The sequence below is a fragment of the Pseudopodoces humilis genome, chromosome 1 (genome assembly GCF_049639895.1).
Source record: "Pseudopodoces humilis isolate 2021_Gansu_Grassland_sample_001 chromosome 1, ASM4963989v1, whole genome shotgun sequence".
Taxonomy (NCBI): Eukaryota; Metazoa; Chordata; class Aves; order Passeriformes; family Paridae; genus Pseudopodoces; species Pseudopodoces humilis.
Genome location: NC_142200.1, coordinates 394,865 through 419,665, shown reverse-complemented (window position 1 = coordinate 419,665; position 24,801 = coordinate 394,865). Strand labels below are relative to the sequence as shown.

Genomic DNA, 24,801 nt, shown 5'->3' with positions numbered 1-24,801 from the left:
GCACACCTTTTTATAGGGTTCTACAGGGTCTGTGGGCAGAGCAAGCTACTATTGGCTAGTACACACAAGTTTACATTCTTATCCTTGTACACAGGAACATTGTTTTACTTTCTACAGGCAAGTTTCAAGGATTTTAGCCTTTAATATTGCGACTTATCCCAGAGGCTGGTTTGTGCAGACAGACCTTTACCAATATATAAAATACAGCAACAACAATACAGTAGAACTGGCTGGTAGGCATCTCTCCTAAAAAACAGAGAAAGAAAAGCACAGTGCCTTAGGACCTCCAAAGAATGTGATCTAATCTAATGGATGGCACTGAGTTTGTCTGCATCATCAGGTTCCACCAAGTGCTGCCATGCTGCTCCTGAAGCATCTCAGGATTCAAGTTCTCTTCAGCCCAGGGCCAGACAGCTTCCAGTACCCAGCAGCAGACACCTTTCTGTATTTGTGTATGAAAGCATCAGTTTTCCCCAGTCTAACGGCATAGACACCCTCTGGCACCAGAGACCCGAAATATCTGCTGAGAACAGCTTCTTCACCACTCAATGCCAAGGAGAAAGAATTCCCATCCACACTCGGGGCTTGTGTAGGGGCTGCTCCGCTGTCGCCATCAGCAAAGGCTTCGGCAGAGTCACCTCCAGCACGCATGGTCAAATCATCCACGCGTCTGCGGAGCTCCTGGCTCAGCAACAACACGAGAGTCCCCCCAACACGAAGCACTCTGGCAATCACAGGAAAAATAAAGGTTAGGTGTTGATCCTTCCTGGCATCCCTTTGCCTGTGCAGAATGCAACACTGCTGACACTTCAGATGCCACCTGCATTCAGTAAAACATCTGAGTGTGTTGTAGCTCAACTCAGTGAGCTGCATCTCCAAAAGGAATTTAAATCCCAGACCTTCTTACCTCTTTCTAAATGGGAGAACAGGGCCTTGTCTTGACTCCAAAACATTTCTGCTGCTATCAGTTCTTTCTACTGGGTTATCAGGGAAGATAGACTCATTTTTTTACCCCCTTCAGCATTCTTTCAAGGACTGAGGGTCCCATCAAGCCTATGTTTTTTGGAAATTGCAAAGCAACAGCCTCCCACTGCAGCAAGGGCTTCCCAGATTAGTAGGGTAATTCTGAAACTGGCCCTTCCTTTTGGAAACTTTAAAAGTCTGCCCTTTCCCTGTTCCATTGATCCTTAATAGCTTTTAAACTCAGGAAGTAGAGGAAAATTAACTGTTGTTTGTAATTAATTTTTCTACATATATGTCCAAACATTACACTTGACTTTGAAAGAGGGGTAAAAAAAATACTATCCTGACTGAGTTTACAGCAAGTAGCTTGAACAGGGGCTCTCATGGTAATGGTCCCTTCGTCATCTCCACCTTCCCAAGGGACTATTTTGCTTAGGATGGACCAACAGAGCAAGTAAGGCCGGAAGACAAGCCCAGTAGGATCGGCACACCAATCTGTGGAGCCACACCCCACCCTCTCCACCGCCTTCCTGCATTGGGTTCGTGAGATCAACACCCACTGAAGACCAGTCCCAGAGAAAGGGCTTGTTTTTAGGCAAGAAGCAGAGGGGAAGATGGCTTGAACTGTCTGTTAGAAGCAGCAGTTTAGCTTAGCTCAAATCTGCCATAAAGCGACATAGTGAGAGATGAAAGGACACACCTAAAAATCAGACCAGGTTGCTAGTCAGATACTCCTGGATAGCAAGGAAAATACATCCCACTTTTTCTAGTCCTTCCTGTCAAGGCAGGCTGGTCAAAGCTTGGCCGTGACCTCAAAAGAGAAAAGCCTGTGATTTTATACAAGCAGGCCTCAACTGAAAAAGGATTATAGCTTATACATTACACCTGCCCATGCTTTAACTTTGTCCAGGTAGGCCTCTCCTCTTTTTCTTTTCTGCCACACTTTTGAGTGTGGCTCAGAAATATTTCACCATCGTGCCTTGCAAAGAGCATTTGTGAGCATGGTTCAAACAAGATCATTCCCTGTCAGCCTGCACTGCCATTGGCACTCACAGCTGGCAATACACAACACAACAGCCTCTAAGGGAGGTGTAAACAGTCTCTAAGGGACATGTAATTCCACAGCCTGCACAGGGTCAGACTAGAGAGCTGCAGACTGTTTGAATAAAGCAAATCTGAAGCTGACATCACAAACCATTGTGGCACTTACATCAAGCCCCAAACATGTCAAAGGCTACACCTACCTCTCCATTTCCTGGAGAATATCTGTTAGAAGCTGGGCATCATTTGTGGTCTTGAACTTCTTCCCAAATGGAATATCTGAAATAACACTGTCGAAGCTTTCAGAAGGCAATGGCAACACTGCAGAATAAAGGCAGGTCTTTATATCTCTCTGTCTGAAAAATGCACAGCAGCTATGTCACCAGTTCCCCTTTCAACACTATCTGACAGCTCTTTTGGGGTTATGCACCCAGATTCACAGGTCCTTCTGCACTTGCCCTCACAAACACCACTATGGAGCCACCACCCCTCTTCAGACTGGGAAGAGACAAACGCATGACAGCATCATTTAGTTTGCAGATTCCCTGGTCCTGATGAGGTCTGCCCCTGCAGCAAGACTCTCCTATAGGGCACCACATGGGTCCAAATTAACTGCTGTGTCTCAACACACAGTACATCTTAAACATGAAAATAATTTAGCAAAACACAGAAGAAGAGCTAAGTTTGTGAGCACTTAGTGCAAATGCTCAAGTATGTATGTATAAATGGCAAGGAACCACATCAAATTCCTCTCCATTCCCCTTTTCTCCCCCCAGAAATCTGGTTACAGCCAGAATCACCTGGATTCTGCCAGCTAGTGTCTTTGAAGTGTTGCCTTAAAGTTTCTGCATCAGAGCAAAGGTCAGTTCCCCTAACGAAGATGCAGCCCTGTGCCTGTGGTGATGAAGGCTGGCCACATGCCAGGCTGTGCAGGCCAGGCTGAGATCCCTCCTGAGATCCTGGGGTCCTCCATCCCTCAGGGTGCTCAAAACTGACTGGTCAAGGCCCTGAGCAGACAACAGGACTGAAGACTTCCAACAGTCCCTCCTCATCTAAACTCTGCTGAGATTCTACACTAACTTTTCTAGAGCTAGCTGGAGATGTTTCCCAGACCATTCTTGGGCCAACACTTGCAGCACAACAACTGGGTATCAATTTTATCTGCAAATGAAAGGATGTCACCTACAGTCCTGTTCAAGACATGCAGAAATAACAGCTTTTGACCAGTAATGAAGACACCAACTGTTTGTTCAGTTTAGAAAACCCGACACGTAAGTAAGTACCTTCCATTATCCTAGAAACCAAACATGGCTTTTAAGTGAGAAATAAACCTACATTTTTATTAAAAAAAAAATAATATTTCTTATCATTCCAGTAAAAAATAAATACTACAAGGTAAAAAAATATGCAAACTCCATCACTCATGCACAAGGGAAAACAGCCAGCTTGCCCATCAAGAATTTCATATAGTGATAATTTACTCTCAGACTTTGAGGTCCAGAATAAGGTCATGAATTTATTACCTTCTCTACAGACTAGCTTGTGAATTAAGAGCAAACAGATTCCCTCTTACAGGAAAAAGGCATCATCATTCAAAATACACCAACTGCAAAACATGAACAATTCAGCTTATCTTAATGAGTCCTCACCATTGCTCACCTGGTCAATTTAAGTTTCAGGATGCATTTTATTTAGATTTCTCCTGGCTGGAACTCTCACATGTACATACTCTTTGTCGTACCCACACATTTACCATTAAGAGAGACAACTACTGTCCATGCCAGACAATTATAATTTTTATTGTCTTCTGCTGACTTCATTCTTACCAAAGTTCCCAGGTGCAGGCAGCAGGGAGGAAGAACAAATACTTATCCCTTCACAAGCACTACAGAGTCACCACCCAGCTATTTGTTGGGAGTTAGCTCTAAAATATATCACCTCGAGAGAACCTACATTTCCTGTAGAATCCCAGAAACACAAAAAAGATTCACTTGGAAAGCCTACAGACATACCTTTCACAGAAGCTTTAAGCAACTCAATCTTATCCATTAAGCCTGCAGTTCTAATATTCCCATCTGCACCTTCTAACTGTGAATCACTTATATCAGCACCCCAGTAATAGGCTTCCTGTTCAGAGAGAAAGAGGAAAGTACTTTTGTTAACACTCGGGTTATTTGTTTTATGAACCCTTCTCAGAATTGCCTTGCTGCACAGCTCCTGCAAGACAACCCCCTTTCTGGGATATCTGCTATTGTTATACAGAGCAACTCGCAATCCAGAGGATGGAGGAACAGATGAAGTATGTGCTGTCTTCATTCCTGTGATGTTCTGGTCTACTCAAGACACTTGAAATTACAGAAATATCAAGAGCATGTCCTAACAGCAAGATGGCAGCTAGGTACAGCCAGCCCCACTGCCTCTAACGGTCCCATCACACCAACTCCTCCAAACCCAGAATAAGCCCAGGAAGATTTACGAGTCCGTGGTTGCCTCACACAAACCCTGCAGTGTGAATCAACAGCTGCACCAGCCTGCAAGACATTCATTTGCAGGAACGTTTGTACTAAATTACTTTTAGCAGCTGCCTAGAAAGATTGGGGTTTTTTTTCACCTTTCCAGCAATGGACTTTGGCCTAACCAGTAGAAAGAAAACCCTGTATCACAACTGGCAGTTTCCCTGCAAAGGTCCAGCCAGCTGTGACTGGGATACTTACAGGCCATTCTTTGGCAGCCTCCAGCAGTATCATTCCTAGCCCACACATGGGATCCAGCACAAAGGCACCAGCCTACAAAAACAGAGGGGTTACTGCATCCCAAGCAAGACAGACACAGGACAAAGCTTACAGAGGCATGTACATAATCCCACCCAGTCCAGCACAGGTCAACAATAATCACTGGTAATCTCAGGCCAAACTCGCTTGTAAGGGAACATAGTAAAAAGCACCAACAGCTTCACTACAGACAGCCCTGAGGTGACATTCAGGAGGAAATACTACAAGTGGTCTGCAGACAGATATTGGTACCAAATTAATCTGTGAAAAGATGTCACATTTCCTTAGAAAACAACACCAAACAAGGTTTCATATTGTCACTGGACAGTGAAAAACATGCTGCTACTTAGACATGTATCTGTACAAGAATTAACAGCTCTGTTGAGGAGCACCTGGAATTACAGCAGACACCTGGCTGAACGGCAGGTGACAGCACACTCTCATCACAGGCATGGCAGATCCTGTCCACATGCACTAGAGAATGGGGCATTAAAATCACCACTCTCCTTCACAGCATCCAGCTCCAGCCCCGATGAGCAGCACCCCCCTCTCATTCATTCAGGACTCCATTTCTTTGCAAGGAACATTCACTGACACTGATTTCAGCCAGAGATGCCATGGCCCATGCGACTGTTGACCGCAGTCCTGCTGTTTGGATATACTCTCTGTTTGCCAATGGAAGCCTGCAGACAGCAAAAAATCAAACAAAAAAATTAACTAAAACATCAGCAGAACCACCTAGAAAAGCCCACATAATGTCAAAGAACAAATGAACTGGACAGATCTACTGAAGGACAGAGAAGTCTGCTTTTAATTATAACTCAATGCAAAGTCTGGTCTGTGTGTTCATTTAAAACCCAGGCAGATGACAAGACCAGTTTGACAACCAGTGATTATCAAACCAGAAGAGAAATACTCATGGTGGACAGCAAGATTTACAAATCTGTTCTGATACTGCCACGACAAATCTGGTGGGGAGAATGCTTACCTGAAAAGAGGAATCCCCACCACAGAGTGAATGTCATTAAGATGTACAAAGATCTAAAAGAGGAAAAAAGCAACCCCAACATTTTGAAGTCTCAAACTGACACGACAATAGCTTTAATTTAAACCAGACACAGATGCTTCTGCAAGTTTTTAAGAACAAAAATGCATACTATAAACAATAACAATTGGAAGAAATCCCACTAGATAATCTGAATGCCAATTTAAAGGTGATTTAATGCTTAAGCAAGCTGAAGGGGATTTTGTCACCCAGGAATCCATCAGCAATAAATTCAAGCAAGCACTTGAATTTATAAGGGGACCTATTTTTCCTTAACACAGCATGGGAATTTTTATTTATAAATCCATTTACTACAAGTGGGAGAATATTATTCACGGTATACTAGCAACTAAATTAATAAATAAAGATGAAAAAAGCGCCAACCAAACAAAAAAAACCCAAAAAACAAAAAAAAAAATACAAAAAAAATCAAAAAAACCCAAACCCCAACAAACAAAAAACCCAAAACAAACAACAACTAACCCCACCATTACCCCCACTAGTGCCACTAAGGGGAAATTCCAATAGAAGTCATGTATAAGTAATCCTTCCAGAAATGTAGGCAGCTAGAAGAAATTGTTCTGCTGTCCCACAGAGAGCATACCAAGAGAAGACTGAGCTCCCCAGCAGGTTTTGCATGACTGCAATCCCTGCCCCGAGAAAGCACATCATGCTGTTGAAAAATCCTAGTCCTCAGCATTTGAACAGTTTCAGAGCAAAAATCTGGGCAAGAACAGATGAGCCTCAACAAACCTGCACATAATGCTCAGTATGGGAAAACCAGTGCCAGTAAATGAACTCAAGATTTTCAACAAGTCTCAGATCTCTCAGCATGAGTGCTGAGAGCAACATCCACAAGTCAAGTGCAGGGATGGAGAAGCAGTTCGTCAAGAGCAAGGAGTCCTTTTGAAGGTCTCCAGGCAGCTGCACCAGCAAGGGTACACTAAGCCAGCTGTTTGTCACACACAAGGCCCGGGGGAGGCTCTTCCACAAATGGCATTCTCAAATCTAGCTCCTTGAGAACATGCCCTTGCTGCTTGCTTACTTCCCCTCCAGAGGCCACAGATGCCCCATGGCTCAGGTGATTTCCATTTTTACACAGAGTCCAGCAGTCTGTATGGGTGCTGGATCCTGAAACACCTGCTGTATGGATCCTTCCCCGCCCATGCAGGCCCAAGCAGCCAGGCTGGTGTTTATTACAGAGCTCTGGAAACCACACACACACAGGGACAGCACACGTGCTTTGCTCAGTGGTTCCAGCTGATTTACAGGTAAATTCAGGGGCAGAAAGACCAGCAGGGAGAGGCCGTGGTCCCACGTGCCAAGGTTCAGGGGTGATTCTGGAAGCATCAACAGGCAGACAAGTACCACTACCTCCAGGTCAGGGTCCCGCAGATCAGCATGCCACCCACACTGCTTCACAAGTGCGATGCCAATGGCTTTTCCAATCTCCTACAAGGGGAAAGAACAGTCACAGGCAATAAAAAACCACAGAATTCGGGAAACTGTAGATCACAGCCTTGGATGCACAACCCTCAAAGGGAAAAGAAAAATCCACGCAATTCACACTGGAAGAGGTACAACAGGGCACATCAAGTGAGTGGGGGGCAAAGCAAACATGCCACATGGCAAACAACCGATGTTTAACTGGAGCGAGAGAGGCTAAAGTTCAAGTCCTGACCAAGTCACAACAAAATATTCACTTGAGTTGGACTTGATCCTTGTGGATCCCTTCCAACTCAGAATATTCTGTGATTGCCACCATTTTGCAATTCTTAATCACATGCACAAAATACTTCCAATGGCTCTAAGGCAGATTATCCAACAGAAAACCTACAAATGCACAACTATAACTCACAGTTTTAACATTTTCATTACATACAGAAAGCTCTGATTACCTTCAGATTGTATGTTCAAACATAGTTTGACAAATTTAGTCAAACACCTTTGTAGGGAGGCTCATGTGTCTCACCTCACCAAGGTACTAGTTTTCCAAATCTAAATTGTTACCTTTAAGCGAGAGAAAATTTCCCATCTGCACAGATGGGAAAAGGGCTGGATCAAACGGAATCTTGGAGGTCTGTATGCCACTATTCTTTTCCAAGGACCAAGCTCCACTTCTCCCAAGACCCATCCCAGGGTTGCATTCCTGAAGAACAAGTTCTCCCCAGTGCCCAACCAGAGGCAACTGAAGCTGCAAGTTCTGGCTTTTATCCCTTCTTCTAGACTGAATGCCACAGCTGAGAGAAGCCTGGCTCCATGGTCCTTGCAATGGCCCTGTAAGTAGCCGTAAACTTATTCCATCACTCCTTAGCCTCCACAGGCCCAGAAACCTCAAACTCTTTTTGCTTATCCTCAGTAAAAGGAGTGTTGAAAAACACTAAGGGTAACAGTGCACAAAAATGAAAAACAGCATTTGTATTTTCACTTGTTTAAGGTGAATGCAGATTAAGGGCTTTTTGAGAAAATACAGAGAAAGCTTACATCAGTTTGTTATTCCAGAACACACAACACAGCTGAAACTACAAACTACATATCTCTGTTTACCTTTGCTGAATTCTTTTAAAACACAGATACATCAGCATACCTGTGAAGTAAGTATTTTGGCAATCGCTCCGCTACAACGACAAGACACTCTGAAACTGAAGCTAAGCTCCTCATTCGCAGTGGGATTCTCCCCACTGCCTTTGGAAGGGAATTCTGAGGAAGTCTTGCTCTCAATACAGCACTCCTGACCGCTCATTCTCTCCGGTGCCACACAGGTCTCTCCAGCTTCCGCCTGACATTCCTCAGACATAATTGCTCTCACTTGTTCTGTTTTTTGCCTTTTACTTGCAGTATTTGTCTCTTCTGAATTTCTCTTCAGAGCCGATGACTTTTCTTCAGAGACATCATCTGTTTTCCTCTCGTGTCCATGAAGCTTTCTCCAAACAGAGATAATATCCAGCCAGTATTCTGGTTCCTCAGTGACAAAGCTTTTAATTTCATGAAGCATTTTCCCTGGAAGAAAAAAGCAGATTTGGGTTAAGTACTTCAGCCTCGGCATTTCACTTCCCTACAAACTGAGAACAGCTGTTAACAGCAACTGTGTTCTGATTTCATTAATGTGTGAATCCAAAAACCATCAGCTGACACCAAAGGCACAGCTGAGCTCTCAGCACCCACTAGAAGCCACACAGGCATCCCTCTGATTACAAGCTCTGCCCAAGCAAGATTAAATCACGCAAGCTTTGAATTCTGCACAGGAAATCAACAGCTGTAGAAAACCAGACCACTTGAGACTCTCACCATGGGAGAGTCATTCCCAGGGACAGAGGACCATGCCATCCTCCCCAGAAAGCACTTGGCCCAGGATTAAGGGATGCAGGACACTTTCCAGAATTGAAAGACAGATACAAACATTAATTACTTTGAGTCATCTCAGACAAAAACAAGTTTATTCTTTGAGAAAGAAAATTTCTGCTTCCCATTCATCACTTTGCCTTCAATCCTGACACATGTGGGCAGTCTTGCAGCTAGCTACGAGAGGCACAAGGAACAGAGAGGCCAATTCACTTAAATAGTTCAAAGCTGGTCAAGAAAAAAAAATAAAGGTCTTTATAGTTATCACTTAAAATTTTAGAATCATGATCAAATTTCATTCTCAAAGGTGAAGGTAATCTCCCACATAAAAACCCACCAGGAGGCAGATATCAATCCATCTAACCTGAAATTCTCATTCCAACACTGACAGAGAGGATGACCCAAGTAGCTGAGACTTAGAAGGAAGCTGTGTACTCAACAGTAAACTGACACAAGATATAGGTCGGGATTCACTCTTTTTAATAGAAAAAAAGACCTACTGTTAAACCCAAGAGATCTAGAACTGAACTTTGGTTTTCGAGTGGGGTGTCGTTCTCTTTTTTGGGACCAGACCGGGGACAGAATCTCAAAAATACAAATATACATTCAGTGCCAGCAGAATACAGGCTAGAAGGTAGCTACTGAAAACAATTTAAAAGCACTTTTCATATTAAAAAAATGTTGAAAACATACATGGACGGAAGACACTTCAGAATCGATTACTATATTAGAACTACAACCACTAGTGAAAAAATAAACATCTCGACTTTTATAATTAGGGCTCAAACGGAGGCTTCCGTTCCCGCGCAGCCCGTGTCCGGGCCGTACCTCTATTCCTGGCCACCGGCAGCGGGCCGTGCTTCTTCAGCAGCAGGAACAGGCGCTCCCCCGACCGCAGCTTCCGCAGCTCGCCCGGCCCCGCCGCCGCCCTGAAGAACACTTTTCCCGCGACGCAGTCCACCTCCGGGGAGAACACCCGTCGGACGCGGCCGGGCGGCTCCGGGTGAGCCCCTGCCGCACCCCGCCCCAGCTCCTTAAGGGTGACGGTTCCCGGCCCGCGGTGCGGGGCCCTTCCGACCCCGACCAGCCCCGCGGCGCCCCCCGCACGGGCGGCGGCCCAGCCCCGGCCCTGCTCGCCGGGCTCCGGGGCGCGCAGCGTTCCCTGCCGAGCCGGACGGACCGCCCGGGCGGGCACCGGCACCGCCCCACTCACCGCTCACCCGGACCGGACCAGACGGGACCGCCCGGGCGGGCACCGGCACCGCCCCACTCACCGCTCACCCGGACCGGACCAGACGGGACCGCCCGGGCGGGCACCGGCACCGCCCCACTCACCGCTCACCCGGACCGGACCAGACGGGACCGCCCGGGCGGGCACCGGCTCCCCGCTCACCTCCGTGGCGCCGAGCCGCGCCTGCACCTCCCTCGCGAGGAAGGGCTCCAGCCCGCGGCCCGCCGTGCAGAAAAACCGCCCGGGCTCCGCCGGCGACATCTTGACGAGGCGGGGCCTCGCCGGGGGCGGCGCCCCGGCAGCGGATTGACAGGCCCGGGCGCCAGGAACAGGATTTAAAAGCGCCTGGGTTTTTTATTGTTTCATGTGGTTTATTACTCTATTCTATTCGATTCGATTCGATTCGATTCGCCTTCGGACACCCGACCCGTACGTGCTGTTTGTGCAGGACAAACGCATTTTCCATACGGAAATGCACAAGATACTTGTCACCAACTGTTCAGCAGGGCAGGCTCGGGCACTTGCAATGGCTTTATTCTCTCTACAATTAATCCTGTATAGTGATGACTATATCATTAATACAGATACAAACGATTATTTTATTAATACAGATACACACGATTATTTTAATTGTAAATTTAGAAGTGAAAAAAATATTTTCTGTTGCTATTCTACACATTCTATACATATACATATTCTACATTTTGGATGGAAGTTCCAGCTGTTCTTTTGGCATGATCTGCAACTTCAGAAGAAAAAGGACAGGAAAATAGATCTCTTCAGAGCTCTAAATCCACTATGTAGTAAATTACACAAGATAGATACCAGCCAGCAGAATATCGAGGATCTGAATTCAGTACAGTAGTGATTCTTCCTCCACAGATAACAAGAAAAATCTTGCAAAAAAGAAAAGCTAGGAGCTTGCATTATGTAACTAAGACAAATAGCATGTGTTACAGCCTTTTTTCCAGATGTTTGTAAACAATACATTTACGACTTTAGGCAAAGAAAGAAAAGTTCTTGAGTTGGTCCTTGCACCTTTCACACATAAACAGCATTGTAAATGTGCAAGGATGTCAGCAAACACCTGCATTTCATGCATAATAGCTTAAGCATGCATTTTGTAGAGTTTACTAAGGCTACTGTGCAAAAAAGATTCTCAGTCACTGAGTAATTCTCTAAAAATTACTAGTAACATTCCTAAAGTTTAACAGTCTCTGTGTGAGATTATTGGGAAAAAAATCATCCTTGTAGTTCACTCTCAATACTGTACACAACTCAGCACTGAAAAATGAGAGAACACTAGTAACAGCCTGCACGGCCAACAAAGTGTTGAGAAACATGAATTAATATGCATTGCGGTTTACTTCAAAATATTTAAATATTTTTAAATGGCACAAAGCTTGGTACAAGTGCATCTGACAGTGCAAACACAGGTATATGAAGCGCCAATCATTCAGGCCAGATCTATTTTTATGTATCTTGAAATCACTGCTTTCATTTGTTGTTGTCAGATAAATGCTACAGCTTGTCAAACTGTAAGAAAAATCAAAGTCAAAACAATTTTGGGGCTTTTTCAATATCAGATCACTAATTTCCCCACAATTTAGGTTTTGATCTTCCACTCCTGGAACTCCTTATATTATTTTATTTTTAAAAACACAAGCATTAATTTTCTTTTTCAAGGTTTGAGACTCGATTATAGGAGACAGTTAAAACTGTATAGTGTATATTGGAACAGTAACTATCAATGTCTGAATATTTTAACATTGTTTGAAATTTTAGTAAGACCTGTCAGGAGCATAGCTATTGCTATTCAAGGACTTAAAAACAAAACAAAGTTATAAAAGCAGTATATTTGAGGTTAGTATCCAGAGTTTTTCTGCTTATCTTGCAATACAAAATGGTATTCCTTTACACAATGGTTCCTATTTCATTGCAGATACTAAAAATATACTAAAAAGCTAGCCATTGGCATTTACCTCACTTAATCTCCTGAAAAAGGTGACAATACAGGTGACACAAAGCAGTGAAGTAAGAGCAGTATTCCAGCCTTCAAACTTATAAAGTCTAAGAAATTTCAGAGCCCTAAGATTATTTGAATAGACTGTGATGCACTGGATGCATGGATGGAGTTTATACATGCTGTTTCAAGAAGAAATTCACCTCCCCCCATTTCAGGACCATTTTTTAAACACTACCATAACAATATTAAGAGAAGAGTGAAAAACCAAAAACTTGATCAATATGCAGTTTTAGCTATCTGTACTATTTTAAATAGTCTATCCTCTTCTCACTTTCTCGTTTTCACGTGTTAACAAAACTTCAGGATTTGAAATTTCTGCATCAAACCAGACTGTCCAAACTCAGAACACATGCTGAGTGTGACAGTGTAGGCACTGAACCAAATTCAAATACTTCAATATTTGAATTATATTATTATATATATTATATTTATTATAAAATACATAATATTATATAAAATATATATTGTATATTATAATATATAATATATAATATACAATATACAATATATATATAATAGATAATATTATATTATTATATTATATATTAAGTATATTCAACACTTCAAATAATTAAAATTGCTTAATTCATTACAAAGCAAAAGCATTTTTATTCCTGTGACCTAACTCTGGTATAACACTGTGACAAGGATACATCCCGATCTCGTAACATTAATTTCTAACATCAGCGTGTTATTATTATCCAAAATTTAAATCCTGCATCCCTCACTCGTAGCTGTTGCAGATATACAGTTTCAGGTATTGCTGGTCTCCAAGGGTATCTTCTTCAAATGAAAACTTGTGGAAGTAAATACCATGCCTTCTCTCTTAGTCTTCTATGAATATTCATATTTTCACTTATGACTCCTTCAAGAAATTTGTTTCTATTGCATTTGCATCATCCTTTGCCTTTCCTACATGTTCAAGGTACGTCCAAAAGGAACACAATGTCACAACCAGACCTCAGGAGTGCTACACAGTAGAGTGCAAGGTGCCTTTTCACCCTGATCTGACAAGTCGTGAACTGCTAGACAAAAGCAGCAACTGAACCAAGACAAAAATAACATGCAGCTCAAAGAGTGGGATAGTAACGGGATTCAAATGAGAAAACACTTCTGCAGGAAATTAAGCTTTGGATCATGTTCTCTACAGTTAGATCAAAAACAGTTTCTGTGAAGAAATTCCTAGAAGTAAGGATAAATGCTGTTCATTCTTACGAAATTGAAATAGAACACCTAGCAGTTAAATTACTTGCACTGCACCTATAATCCAAATTGCCAGACAGAAGCGATCTGCAAAATAAAAGCCCTGCCTGTCTGCCAGCATAACCTGTGCTTTCTTCAGCTGACTTAGCTGACACATTATACACTTCTCTACGAAGTCAAGACAAAGCACTGAAAATACCTTAGAACTTTAGTCCCTCCCATCAGTTAGACAGAAGAACAAAGCCATGTTTCTAAGCCCCTCGTTCCTAGAACATGGCTAAGAAGGTTTCTAAAAGACTTCTGGCAGATATTTGGTTAGTTCTGTACTGCAGCAACCATAAACTCTGTAATTCTTGTTTCATATTAAATTCTTTCCAGTTGAGATTTTGGACAGATCCAATCCTCCAAGCTCCTTTCAAACAGTCCACAGAAATCAGTCTGCTCCAGTCTGTGTTTATAGTTTCTTCACAGAGAAAACAATTTGAAGCTACCCTTGTTCCTCAGAATTTCCTGGCCTCACTTTTAGTTCAGGTCCACAAAGGTAGACATTTGCAAAAACAGAGCATAGCGCTAGGACTTCCCTTTTTATTTCCAACATCACCATCAAAATGAGGCATGAGCTCTCATCTCCCTATACTTCATTCTTCAATAGAACATTTGTAAGTATCTATGCTCCAAAGTTCCTCCATTTGACTTCCTATTATCAAAAAACCCTGCAGATGGCTAGGAAGTCCTTTCAATACTACTTTTTAAAATTAGCACTTTCTACAAAAGACTTGCAGGACACTGCAGGGTTATGCAGTGGGTATAAAACTCGTGTCTGGCTCCTGTCAGGTATTTTTGCAGCCTCTGAAAACACACGCAAGTCTCAATCACAGCTGGTTTTCTTTGCTATCCCTTCATCCAAAACCAGTTGGCAGTACTACAATACTGTTTTCATGCTAAGAATATTTACTGCAATTTTTGATTAAGACTTTTTATTTTTCTGTTCTTCTCAAGGTGAAGTTGAGCTTACTTTGCAATTCACAAAATAGACTTAGAATGACACTGCATGTCCCAATTCACTCAGTAGATTAAATTAAAAATGAACTAGTCCACTTCCTACATAAATTCATTTTAAGTGTATTTTAATAAATCCATTATTTAAGTAACTTGCTCTTTCAGTCAAATAGGACAGCAGAGACTTGAACAGTCTTCTTTCTACTTTTGAGAAGTATTTTGACTGCTTTTACCTTGATTGAAAGCTTAATCTGTGTGAGTTTTGGGAATTACTAATACTAATGGAGAACAGAGCTTATAACTGGAGTCTGCAAATGCAATGTGCAACCACAAGGAACTGAAGTGTTTGGAGAAGACAGAAACACTCAAGATTCCCATGGAAAGCTTTCACCATAAATGTCTGATGTTAGACATGAAATTAGAATTTTGACAACTAGGTCCTTTGAGTTAACAGCAGTTTAATTAAAAATTAATACAATTTAGTAAATTGTATAGCAATTTGATATAAAATAATACAATTTAGTAAAATAATATAATTTAATAAAAAAATACAATTTATATATGTAATTTGCCAGTAATTAAGTATGATTAAAGCATAAGCAAAACCGACCAGGGTACGGGGAGGGCTCATCACCCCACCTCACGTACAAAACCGACCGGGGTACAGAGGGGGTTTCTCACCCTGCTTCACATACAAAACAATTCAAACTAAACTTATATACTGTATGCTTATACATATTAATTAATGTTTCCCATAAGTTTCCTCCTATTTCTGATTTTCTGACTTTATGTCACTATTCCTCACGGTGCATGCCTCACTTGGTCACTTGGTTCGGGGGTCTTCAGTCTTCTTTTGGTGGTCTTTGGACAAAGGCTTACACTCATCCTCGTTGTCCTTTGGAAAACCTCACGGGTCTGTGCGTACGTACTAAGCATTGTGCTATGTAAGTCTACTAATTAGTCTTACATTTGATGAATTTTAGGCCCTATGCCTGAAGTCGTTCTAATTTTGTCCATTTCAAGGTAGTTTTCGTCTTGGGACATCACTTGTCTTCCAAACTACATCCTGTACCTTAATTTTGACATATAACATCTGTGAAGGGGTACATCTGCCTTCTAACACTGATTCTTTTGATTGCTTCTAATAATAACTTTCCAAATAGTTAAAATTTAGTTAGCACGAAACAATTCCATTTGTAAGACTGAGAATTATTAATTTAATATTTTTGTGTAGTTGTGTGTATTATTCAATAGACAAGACTCAAATCATGTAAAGTGAATGAAGAAAAGATAATGAAAGTGTAGCACCCAGCCCCTCTCCACGATTGTATTTAATAAACAGCCAACAGGTGTGAAAACATTAGATTGTATTAGATTGATTGCAGCTGTTGTCTAAATCATATTTTAATCAGATTTAAGTGCTCAAGTCACTGGTAAAACTTGGACTTGGGTAGAGATGAGAATTGAACCAGTAGTCTCAGAAGCAGCACTCCACCAACCTCACTAGCTGGGCTGCCAGACAGATGGCCTTTTCCCATCTTGGTACCCATCATGCCAAAAGGCTAATGAACCACAATGAGAACAGAGGCAATTATCACAATCAAGACCTCAACTTTGGTGTATGCTGTTAAGTGTGCACACACAACTTTATGCCTCTATGAACACACTAAAGCAGATAAATATACAGATAAATGTAAAGCAGATAAACAATACAGCCTAAAGTAATTAGTGAGTCCCTTGAGGAATCCTAAATGAACATTTAAAACTAAACTGAATGCAATTTCTTAAAAAATATTTTTTTAAAATTTAATTTAAATTTAAAATTAATTAAATTTAAATTAAATTTAATTTTTTTTAAAAAGAGGCTGAGAGGAATAAGCCTCTTTGTAAGAATCAGAAATCATTATGAAATAAAGAAAACTTCCACACAAAATGAATGATGCTAGTGATGGAAGTATACATCAGCAATCCTGCATGACCAAAGACACCAGTTCACTAATAAAACTGAAGTCATATCTCAAAGTCATATAAATCCATTACACTAAATCCATATTCATAATATTCTCATTAAAAAAAAAAGAAGTCACAACAGAATATCTAATGACTGCATTCAGCTTACCAATTTTGATTTCAACCATCTATTTCAGACAAGAATTGGGCTTCAGAGATCTTCTCTACCTGCTATAAAACACAAGGAAAGAAAGCAAAACTCTTAGAGAACGTGACAAAAGTGTTAACACTCACTGAAGAGTGTTGTAGTAAGTAAATTTAATGAAGCTAAATAATATTTAGCCTCATCAGAAAAGCTGGAATTTGGGTGGGGGGAGGGAAGAAGAATCAAAATTAGGGGGGAAAAAAACCGAAAGAAGCGTAATTTAATCTCAGAATGCTTTACCTTGGAACGGACCTTAAAACTCGTCCAATCCCATCAACCTGCCATGGGAGGGACACCTTCCACTATCCCAGGCTGCTCCATCCTGGCCTTGGACACTACCAGGGATAGGGCAGCCACAGTTTCTCTGGACAACCCGTGCCAGGGCCTCTCCACCTTCACAGGGAAGAATTTCTTCCCAAGACCCCATCTAACTTTGCCCTCTGGCAGTGGGAAGCCATTCCCCCCGTGCTGTCCGTCCAGGCCCGAGTCCCAAGCCCTGCAAGGGCCCTCCCGCCCCTTCTCCTCCCGCCCCTTCTCCTCCCGCCCCTTCTCCTCCCTCAGCGTTCGCGCGCCGCCCGCCCGAGGTCACGGCGCCGCCGGGCGAGCTCCGCGGGGCTGTGCGCATGCGCGGTGCGCGGGGCCGTTTCCATGGCAGCGGGAGCCCACAGGGAGGTGCCGCCATGAGCCCGCCCGAGGTGGAGCCGCTCGTGTGCCGCAAATACGAGATCAAAAGGCGCCTGGGCAAGGGGGTGAGTGCCTGGCAGGGGGTGGTCTGTGGGATCTGGGCTGGTCGTGGGACCTGGGGGGGGGCTCATGAGAGCTCGGGGGGCGCCCGTGTGAAGGTCAGGGTACCGTGACAGCTCCAGGTGATCCGGGGCAGCTGAAGGGGTGTTTGGGAGTTTAGGCGTCCGCGGAAACTCTGTCGCTCAGGGCCTGGTGGAAGCTCCAGGTGACCCAGGGGAACTCCGGAGGACTGTAAGAGGTCAAGAGTAAATAGTAAAATGGATCCGAGTCTTAAAGTACGTTCTCTCTGTGCCTGCCAAATCCTTCTACATTGACTGTAACCCCATCACTTCAAATCATACTGCATCGAGTCATATCTTCTCCATAAAATGTATTTTTATACATGAGCCAATGGTAGTTTCTAAGATATGTGTCCTCAGACAATCTCTAAACCCTCCCGAGTTATCTGCTTTTCTATTCTGGCAGCTCTTTGCTATTGTTTAGTTGCGTTGATACAAGTATTAAAGTATTCGTATTTCCCTCATTATGTTCACAGAGTCAAGGAATCACTGAGGTGGAAAAGCCCTCTGAGCCTGTGGTGTCCAACCACTCCCCCAGCTATGCCAAGGCCACCACTGATCCATGTCCCCTAGTGCCAGGTCCATGTGGCTGTTAAATCCCCCCAGCGATGGGACTCCATGCCTGCCCTGAGGCAGTCTGTGTTGCGGCTTTTTCCGGTATCCAGCCTAAACCTCCCCTGGCACAACTTGAGGCTGTTTCCCAATTGCCAGCAGGGTAGTACTGTAGCACTTATCTGATGTACAACTGTTTGAACTGCCTGATGTGTGGTAAAGGTCCTGATCCCATGCTTCAGGACTACACGTGTTACTGAGAATCCTGCCTTGATGTCCTTAGAGTCCTGGGTTGGAAGAGACTTTAAAGCCCACTCAGTCCTACCCCTTGCCATGGGCATGGACACCTTACACTAGACCTGGTTGCTCCAAGCCCTGTCCAGCCTGGCTTTGGACACTGCCTGGGATGGGGCAGGCACAGCTTCTCTGGGCAACCTATGTCAGGGCCTCTGCACCCTCCCAGGGAAGGATTTATTCCCAAATCCCATCTAAACCCTGCCTTCTGGCAGTGGGATGCTCTTCCAACTTGTGTTGTCAGTCCAAGCCCTTGTCCAAAGATCCTCTTGAGTTCTCTTGGAGCCCTTTCAGGCACTGAAAGGAGCTCTAAAATCTCCCTGCAGCCTTTTCTGCTCCAGGCTGAGCACCCCCAACTCTCTCAGTCTGTCTCCTGAGTGGAGTAGCTCCTTGGCCTAATCTCTCTTTCTTCCATGTACCTTCCATCACCTCTGCTTCCAGTCCATCATTGAACACATTCTGGTTCCTCTGCAGGCCTGAGCTGTGTGCAGGTGCCAGCACACTGCTCACCTGTCCGTGCTTCTTTGCAGGCCTATGGCATCGTCTGGAAAGCTATTGACCGCAAGACAGGAGAAACAGTTGCTGTTAAAAAGATTTTTGATGCTTTCAGGAACAGAACAGATGCTCAGGTGAGAAATTATTGTCCTGATGTGTTCTGAGACATGGTGGGATTCCATAGGTATTTTCAGGATTTTTGTCTCTGAAAGATGATAATTATGTATGTAACAATACAGTCTGCAGCTATATTGGGATAAAAATAAGCAATAAATAGCAAGCTCCGTGTATCATGGCATGTACAAAAGAGGAGTGGATTTAACCCTGTCATTGAACTGCATCTCTGTTCTGCCGTTCTCTTGAGGTGATAATAAACTGTTATTTCTTTATTTCTAGAGAACATTTCGAGAGATTATGTTCCTGCAGGTAATGTTGACATTCCTCCTCTTCTCTGATTTTTTATCATCTCTCTGATGTCTAAGTATTTTTCTCCTGTTGTTTTCCAAAATGCAGCAGTCATTGATTAGTGTTGAAAACTCTTCAATTTCTTTTCTGCACCATCTTGGCAAAGAGCCTTTCAGGGTGAACCCACCTGAATGAAACACTCTCCATTTGGGCTTGTTTTTAGTTTCTCCATTTTTAGCAATGTGTCTGCTGCAGCATCAGCACATCAGCATCTCCTGTCACTTCTTGCTTCTTTGTGGATAGAAATTGTTTCTCTTACATTTTAACTGCCATGTTTGGAGAAGGGGCTGGGGTGGGAGAGGGATTTACACTCCAAAATTGTTTTCCTCCATTATGCTGTAAACAATTTAAATAATTTAAAATAATCGAACCAAAAGAAAAAGGGAAGTTCTGCAAGGAATAACTTAAGACTACTCTTGTTTTGATATAATTGACCTTATCAGTGGCACTCCAGTTATCTGTCAACTCCTCCTCAGTAACATGTAGAAACATCAATATTTTGGAATAATGTTGTTATAACTTGTGATTTTCTAAGGACACAAGTGAGGCAGGGCTCAAAGAAGAGGTGTTTCCCATGACTGCCAAGTTTAAGTAGGAAAGAGATTACTTTTTTTCACTTTTTAGACAATCTTGAAGCCTGAAATAGAAGCTACAAATTTCAAAGCTAGAAACAGAAACAATTAGTTAGAAGTGAATTACCTGTAAGTTAGATCATCTCTGAAAGTGCAGTACTCCTGGAATGGATGGATGGAGAAGGAGCAGGGGAAAAAAGGATATTTCTTCTGAAGGAAAGAAGGAGTCCCTTGGTAGCAGAGGGCAGGGAGAGGGAGGTTAATGTGCTGTTCAGCCTGTACTTCTATAAATTTTGGTGCTCAATAGACTTCAAGATTTTTAGTTTCCCCTCCTTTTTTAAGCCTCTTTCTTGAGGTTCAAGACTGAGGGCTCAGAAAGGAAAAGATGTGAAAAATACTCTGTTATTCATAACTGCATGTTTATCTTAATTTATTTGTCTGTGCATAATAGTTGCTTTGTTCAATCTTGATGTTTATCACAAGGTCATTTGATGGACTAGGTTATTATTTTATGTTATGTATCTCAATTATTCTAATTGAGAAGTTGCTGTAGAATCTGGGGTGTGAATGAATCTCTGATGCTCTGGTCGTTGCTTGTAGGTTTTGTGTTTGCTGTTCAGTGTAGTGTAGATCTACAGGTGCATTTTAGGCTAATTTTAGAATGTCATTTTGCTAAGTATGTTAGTAGCATTATTATTCATTAAGCAAAGATTAATGGAACTGGCCCTGACAAGGTTTTTTTCAAGGTAACTTATTTTTTTTAATGCAGATTGAAATTTTTTTCATGACTTTCTGTCATCAGTTCCAGGGCAAGGCAGGGTGAGACAGTGGAATTCTCCTTCTTAAATGGCAGTCAAGTAATACTGTCAAGATTTAGCTGCATCTCTAGAGCAATGCCCCCTTTTGGGTAAAAACCTTTTATAGATCATTTGGATGGGTACTGTGACTGTTCCCAGAATAAAAACAAAGTGTGTGACGGCCTGGCTGTGTATCACTGCTTTGTGAGTGTGTTGTCACAGGTTGCTGCAGGTGAATGTATTGTTTTGTGAACTTTCCTAGATGTTGCACATTATAAAATGTTGGAATATTATGAAGTGTTTACTGTGTCCATGGCTGCACAGAAGTGGGAAATAAAAGCTGTTAAAGCTGGGGATGAACTTAATGATCCCATGAAGATTACCAGTCTGCAAAAAATGTGAGGATGGACTTCACCTGCAGTGTGATACCTGCGTTCAGGTATCTCTGTGCGCTGTCTGATCTCCATGCAGTCAGTTCCTCAGTGCTGCAGCCTGTGAGTGTCTTGAGCCAGCTCTCAGACTGACATGTTCTGTCTGATTGGTTGGGTTTTTAACTATGAATGCTGATGGCAACTGATCTATTTTCATGCCACCAATAATTCTTTGATTCAGCAGCAACAGTGAAGTGCATAAAGGGGACTGGATTTTATTATAAATGGTATAGAGGGAGTGTTAGAATTAATGTCTCATTCAACAGAGATTTTTTTTAATTGACTGGTTTCCTACTACGGAACAAACTTAAATCCTTCTTTTAAGTTTATTTCTGAAGAAGCCTAATGAAGGAAATAGCCTGTTAGTGTTTGTTCTAGACAGTAATACAAACTGAAATAGGTTATTGTCCCTTTTTATGATTCACAAGCAAAACACATGATTTTGACAGCTATGTCTCTTCCCTGTGCAGGAATTTGGAGAACATCCAAATATCATCAAGCTGCTCGATGTTATCCAAGCAGAGAATGACAAAGACATCTATCTCATCTTTGAGTCCATGGGTGAGACTCAGCATTGCAGCAACCGTTCAAACCCAGCCTCTCTTAGGAGTTATTCTTGCTATGACTTTGATAGTGGTATGGTGGTGATTACACATGAATGTTTATGATACTACTGATATTTACTGATGAAAATATACTATTGGTATATTACAGAGACAGATTTACATGCCGTGATTAAGAAGGGGAATTTGCTGAAAGACATCCACAAGTGTTACATTCTCTACCAACTCCTGAAGGCAACTAAATTCATCCACTCAGGGAATGTTATTCACAGGGATCAGAAGGTACATTTCGGTCATAGTCTGTATCCTTCACTCCAGTTTTCTGTTGAACACTAAATAAAATCACAGATTGATTTCAGATGGAAGGTACCTTCAAAGTCCATCCGTTCCCACCCCCTGCCATGAACAGGGACATCTTCCACTATCCCAGGTTCCTCCAAGCCCTGTCCAACCAGGACTGGAAAGCTTTGAGGGATGGGGCAGCCACAGCTTCTCTGGGCAGCCTGTGCCAGGACCTCCCCACCCTCCCAAGGAAGAATTCCTTCCCAATATCCCATCTAACCCTGTCGTCTGGCAGTGGGAAGCCATTCTGGCTTGTGCTGTCCAGGCCTGTGTTCACAGTTCCTCCTGAGCTCTCTTGGCACCCCTTTAGAGCCCTGGAAAGGGCTCTAAGATCTCCCCTGGAGCCTTTTCTCCAGGGTGAATATCCCCAGCTGTCCCAGCCTGTCTCCACAGGAAAAGTATGCAGAAGTATACAAGCATGAGACTAGGAAAAGAATCTTGATAATAATCTGCTATTCAGAGAGTAAAAGGCTAATTAATTCTGCTGTGTTCAATCCAGCCTTCCAATGTCCTGCTGGATGCACAGTGCTGTGTGAAGCTGTGTGACTTTGGCCTGGCCCGTTCCCTGTGCCAGCTGAGCGAGGACCAGCCCAGCCTTGCACTCACCGAGTACGTGGCCACGCGCTGGTACCGAGCCCCTGAGATCCTGCTGGCCTCTCGCAAGTGAGTGAAGGGGTTCGAGCCTGGCACTTCACCACTTGCAAATTTTTTTGTCTAAAAGTCTTCAGTCTTTTAATTTTCAGTGTCACCATATGCAGTGTCATGTCAGCAGTCTGTTTTCTCAGTATACGATTAAACTTCTGTGGCAGAAAAACCTCTTATGAATGTGTACATGTTCTTCCTGTGTTCTTAGAGTGTCAGTGTACATCCTTGAGCAGCTCATCTGTTTGTCCTCCTTTCTCCCACCAAACTTCTTTCTTCTCCCTTAAAACCCACAACTTTACAAAATCTGCTTGAGAACATAGTCCTCTTTTCCAAATTAAAGCAGTGTTTTTTGATAGACCTTCATGAAATATTCCCTAATCAAATGTTAAACCAGCTGCCTGTTAGTCAGGCTTAGTCCTTTTTTTCAATTAAATATGAAAACCAGAAACATAAATAAATAGATGAAGGATAGTATCCCAATATGGATGGGATTTAAATGTGGATGTTTTGCAAACTGTCCTATACCCACTGTTTGGTATTTGCTTTGCTTAAAAATGTAATTCTTAATGAATTGTAACTACTTTGTATATGCATTATGACCAAAGTAAGAGCAATGTGTATCTTCATCCTTGGTCATATGAAAAGGATATAATATCTTGTTCTGGCATTACCTTTAATAATGCCAGACCTTGTTCTGGCATTTCTCTATAATATATTTTCTTTTATGATTTCTTAGACTAGACTTTGAGTAGGATAAATCTTTCTGTTTCATGCTTGCCAGACTCATGATTCCCAAATGCTATTCAATTTATAGTTCAAACCCGTGAGCATTTATATGTAAGAAATCACCAGGTGAGCTTTCTAGCAAATAAATCAATGTAGGTGATGTGAGTACCAGGTACAGGAAAATATTTGCATGATTTAAACCTACCTCTGTTCTATTCCTGTTCGTAGTTACACTAAGGGTGTAGACATGTGGAGCATTGGCTGTATTCTCGGAGAGATGCTGCTTGGAAAGCCACTTTTTCCTGGAACATCAACAATGAATCAAATAGAGCAGATCCTGAGGGTCATCCCTGCTCCATCCCCAGAAGGTAGGACTCTGCTGCGGGGAAAGGTATCTAGAGAAGGGGTTAAGAACGGAAGAAAGCAGCCTGGCTGGGTCAAGGAAGACGGTATCTCTCATTACAGAAATTAAATTCTTCATCTTGAATGTTAGTGTTAGAGGAAAATAAGAAATTCAGATATTGTGGTGCTTCTGCATCTGTTACTATGAGAATGCAAGTTTATGAAGTGTATGATGAATAAATAGGAATTCAAAAATCAGCTTTGAAAATTCGTTAGTAAATATTCCATCCCACTTCCACAGATCTCCGACTAGTTTCATGAGGATAATTTCCTATGTTAATATCAAATATTGGCTTTCTGTCATAAACTGTGTAGCTCTGCCAATCCTCATCTTGGCAGTGACGGTGTCTTTTTATTATTGCAGATATTTTGGCTCTGCAGTCAGAGTACAAGGCCTCAGTTATTAGCCACATGAGTTCCCGGTAAGCTTGAGGTGTTCCTGTGTCTCAGATCATCTAATGTAGGACCATGGAGTCATGGAACAATCAGAAGTTTGAGTGGGAAGGGACCTTAAAAAAATCATCTCATTCCGCCCCCCTGACATGGACAGGGATACCTTTCACTAGACCAGGTTGCTCCAAGCCCCATCCCCCCTGGCCTTCCAGGGATGGGGCAGTCACAGCTTCTCCAGGAAATCATTCCACTCCCTCAGGACCCTCACAAGCAATAATTTCTTCCCAATACCCCATCTAACCCTGCCCTCTGGCAGTGGGAAACCCTTTCCACTCGTGCTGTCACTCCAGGCCTTTGTCCAGGGTCCCTCTCCAGCTGCCTTTGAGCCTCTTACTGGAAGGGGCTTTAAGTTGTCTCCTTAAATAAAAATTATTTACAAGATGAGTAAGATTTGGTGCTTAAAACTGATTTTTTGGAAGATACTTTCTTCTTTATTATGTTCACAATTATATTTGGGATTTCAAAATGCAAAACCAGATTTTTAA

General features: G+C 42.6%; 2 protein-coding genes across 13 annotated transcripts in view; one reads left to right on the top strand and one right to left on the bottom strand.

Annotated features, from left to right (window-relative positions):
- Positions 1–17,275, bottom strand: THUMPD2 (THUMP domain 2 tRNA and snRNA guanosine methyltransferase). 6 transcript variants are annotated; one of them, XM_088062110.1, is made up of 11 exons: positions 17,017–17,274; positions 16,741–16,802; positions 9,991–10,123; positions 8,408–8,820; positions 7,195–7,272; positions 5,764–5,816; positions 5,371–5,458; positions 4,719–4,790; positions 4,017–4,131; positions 2,208–2,325; positions 1–724 (listed from the first exon to the last, which is right to left on the bottom strand). In XM_088062110.1, the coding sequence occupies exons 4-11, from the start codon at positions 8,813–8,815 to the stop codon at positions 385–387; spliced, it is 1,272 nt and encodes a 423-aa protein (XP_087918236.1). In that variant the 5' UTR covers positions 8,816–8,820; positions 9,991–10,123; positions 16,741–16,802; positions 17,017–17,274; the 3' UTR covers positions 1–384. The 6 variants fall into 6 exon arrangements, with proteins under 6 accessions (XP_087918236.1, XP_087918124.1, XP_087918156.1 ...); XM_088061998.1 differs by lacking the exon at positions 9,991–10,123 and having other exon boundaries at positions 17,017–17,275; XM_088062030.1 differs by lacking the exon at positions 9,991–10,123 and having other exon boundaries at positions 16,741–16,799; positions 17,017–17,275.
- Positions 17,276–17,425: 150 nt separating this feature from the next.
- MAPK15 (mitogen-activated protein kinase 15) overlaps positions 17,426–24,801 on the top strand; it is a 14,345-nt gene continuing 6,969 nt past the window's right edge. For 3 of the 7 annotated variants that reach the window (XM_088061556.1, XM_014261625.2, XM_005533059.3), the window contains exons 1-8: positions 17,426–17,525; positions 18,956–19,054; positions 19,317–19,346; positions 21,656–21,746; positions 21,900–22,030; positions 22,590–22,753; positions 23,690–23,829; positions 24,228–24,285. In XM_088061556.1, the coding sequence (XP_087917682.1) occupies positions 17,457–17,525; positions 18,956–19,054; positions 19,317–19,346; positions 21,656–21,746; positions 21,900–22,030; positions 22,590–22,753; positions 23,690–23,829; positions 24,228–24,285 (782 nt within the window). In that variant the 5' untranslated portion in view covers positions 17,426–17,456. Of the gene's footprint in view, positions 17,526–18,954; positions 19,055–19,316; positions 19,347–21,016; positions 21,249–21,655; positions 22,031–22,589; positions 22,754–23,689; positions 23,830–24,227; positions 24,286–24,801 lie in introns of those variants that run through there. The other 4 variants (XM_088061757.1, XM_088061721.1, XM_014261626.2 and 1 more) reach the window with 4 other exon arrangements.

What these genes read in the sequence shown, in the direction of transcription:
- THUMPD2 (XM_014261631.2), bottom strand. Translation starts at nt 10,654, where the DNA reads ATGTCGCCGGCGGAGCCCGGGCGGTTTTTCTGCACGGCGGGCCGCGGG. An exon ending in CGCGGCTCGGCGCCACGGAG is followed by an intron (nt 10,124 to 10,555) that starts GTGAGCGGGGAG and finishes TTCTCCCCGGAG; the next exon opens with GTGGACTGCGTCGCGGGAAA. An exon ending in GCTTAAAGCTTCTGTGAAAG is followed by an intron (nt 2,326 to 4,016) that starts GTATGTCTGTAG and finishes TTTATTCTGCAG; the next exon opens with TGTTGCCATTGCCTTCTGAA.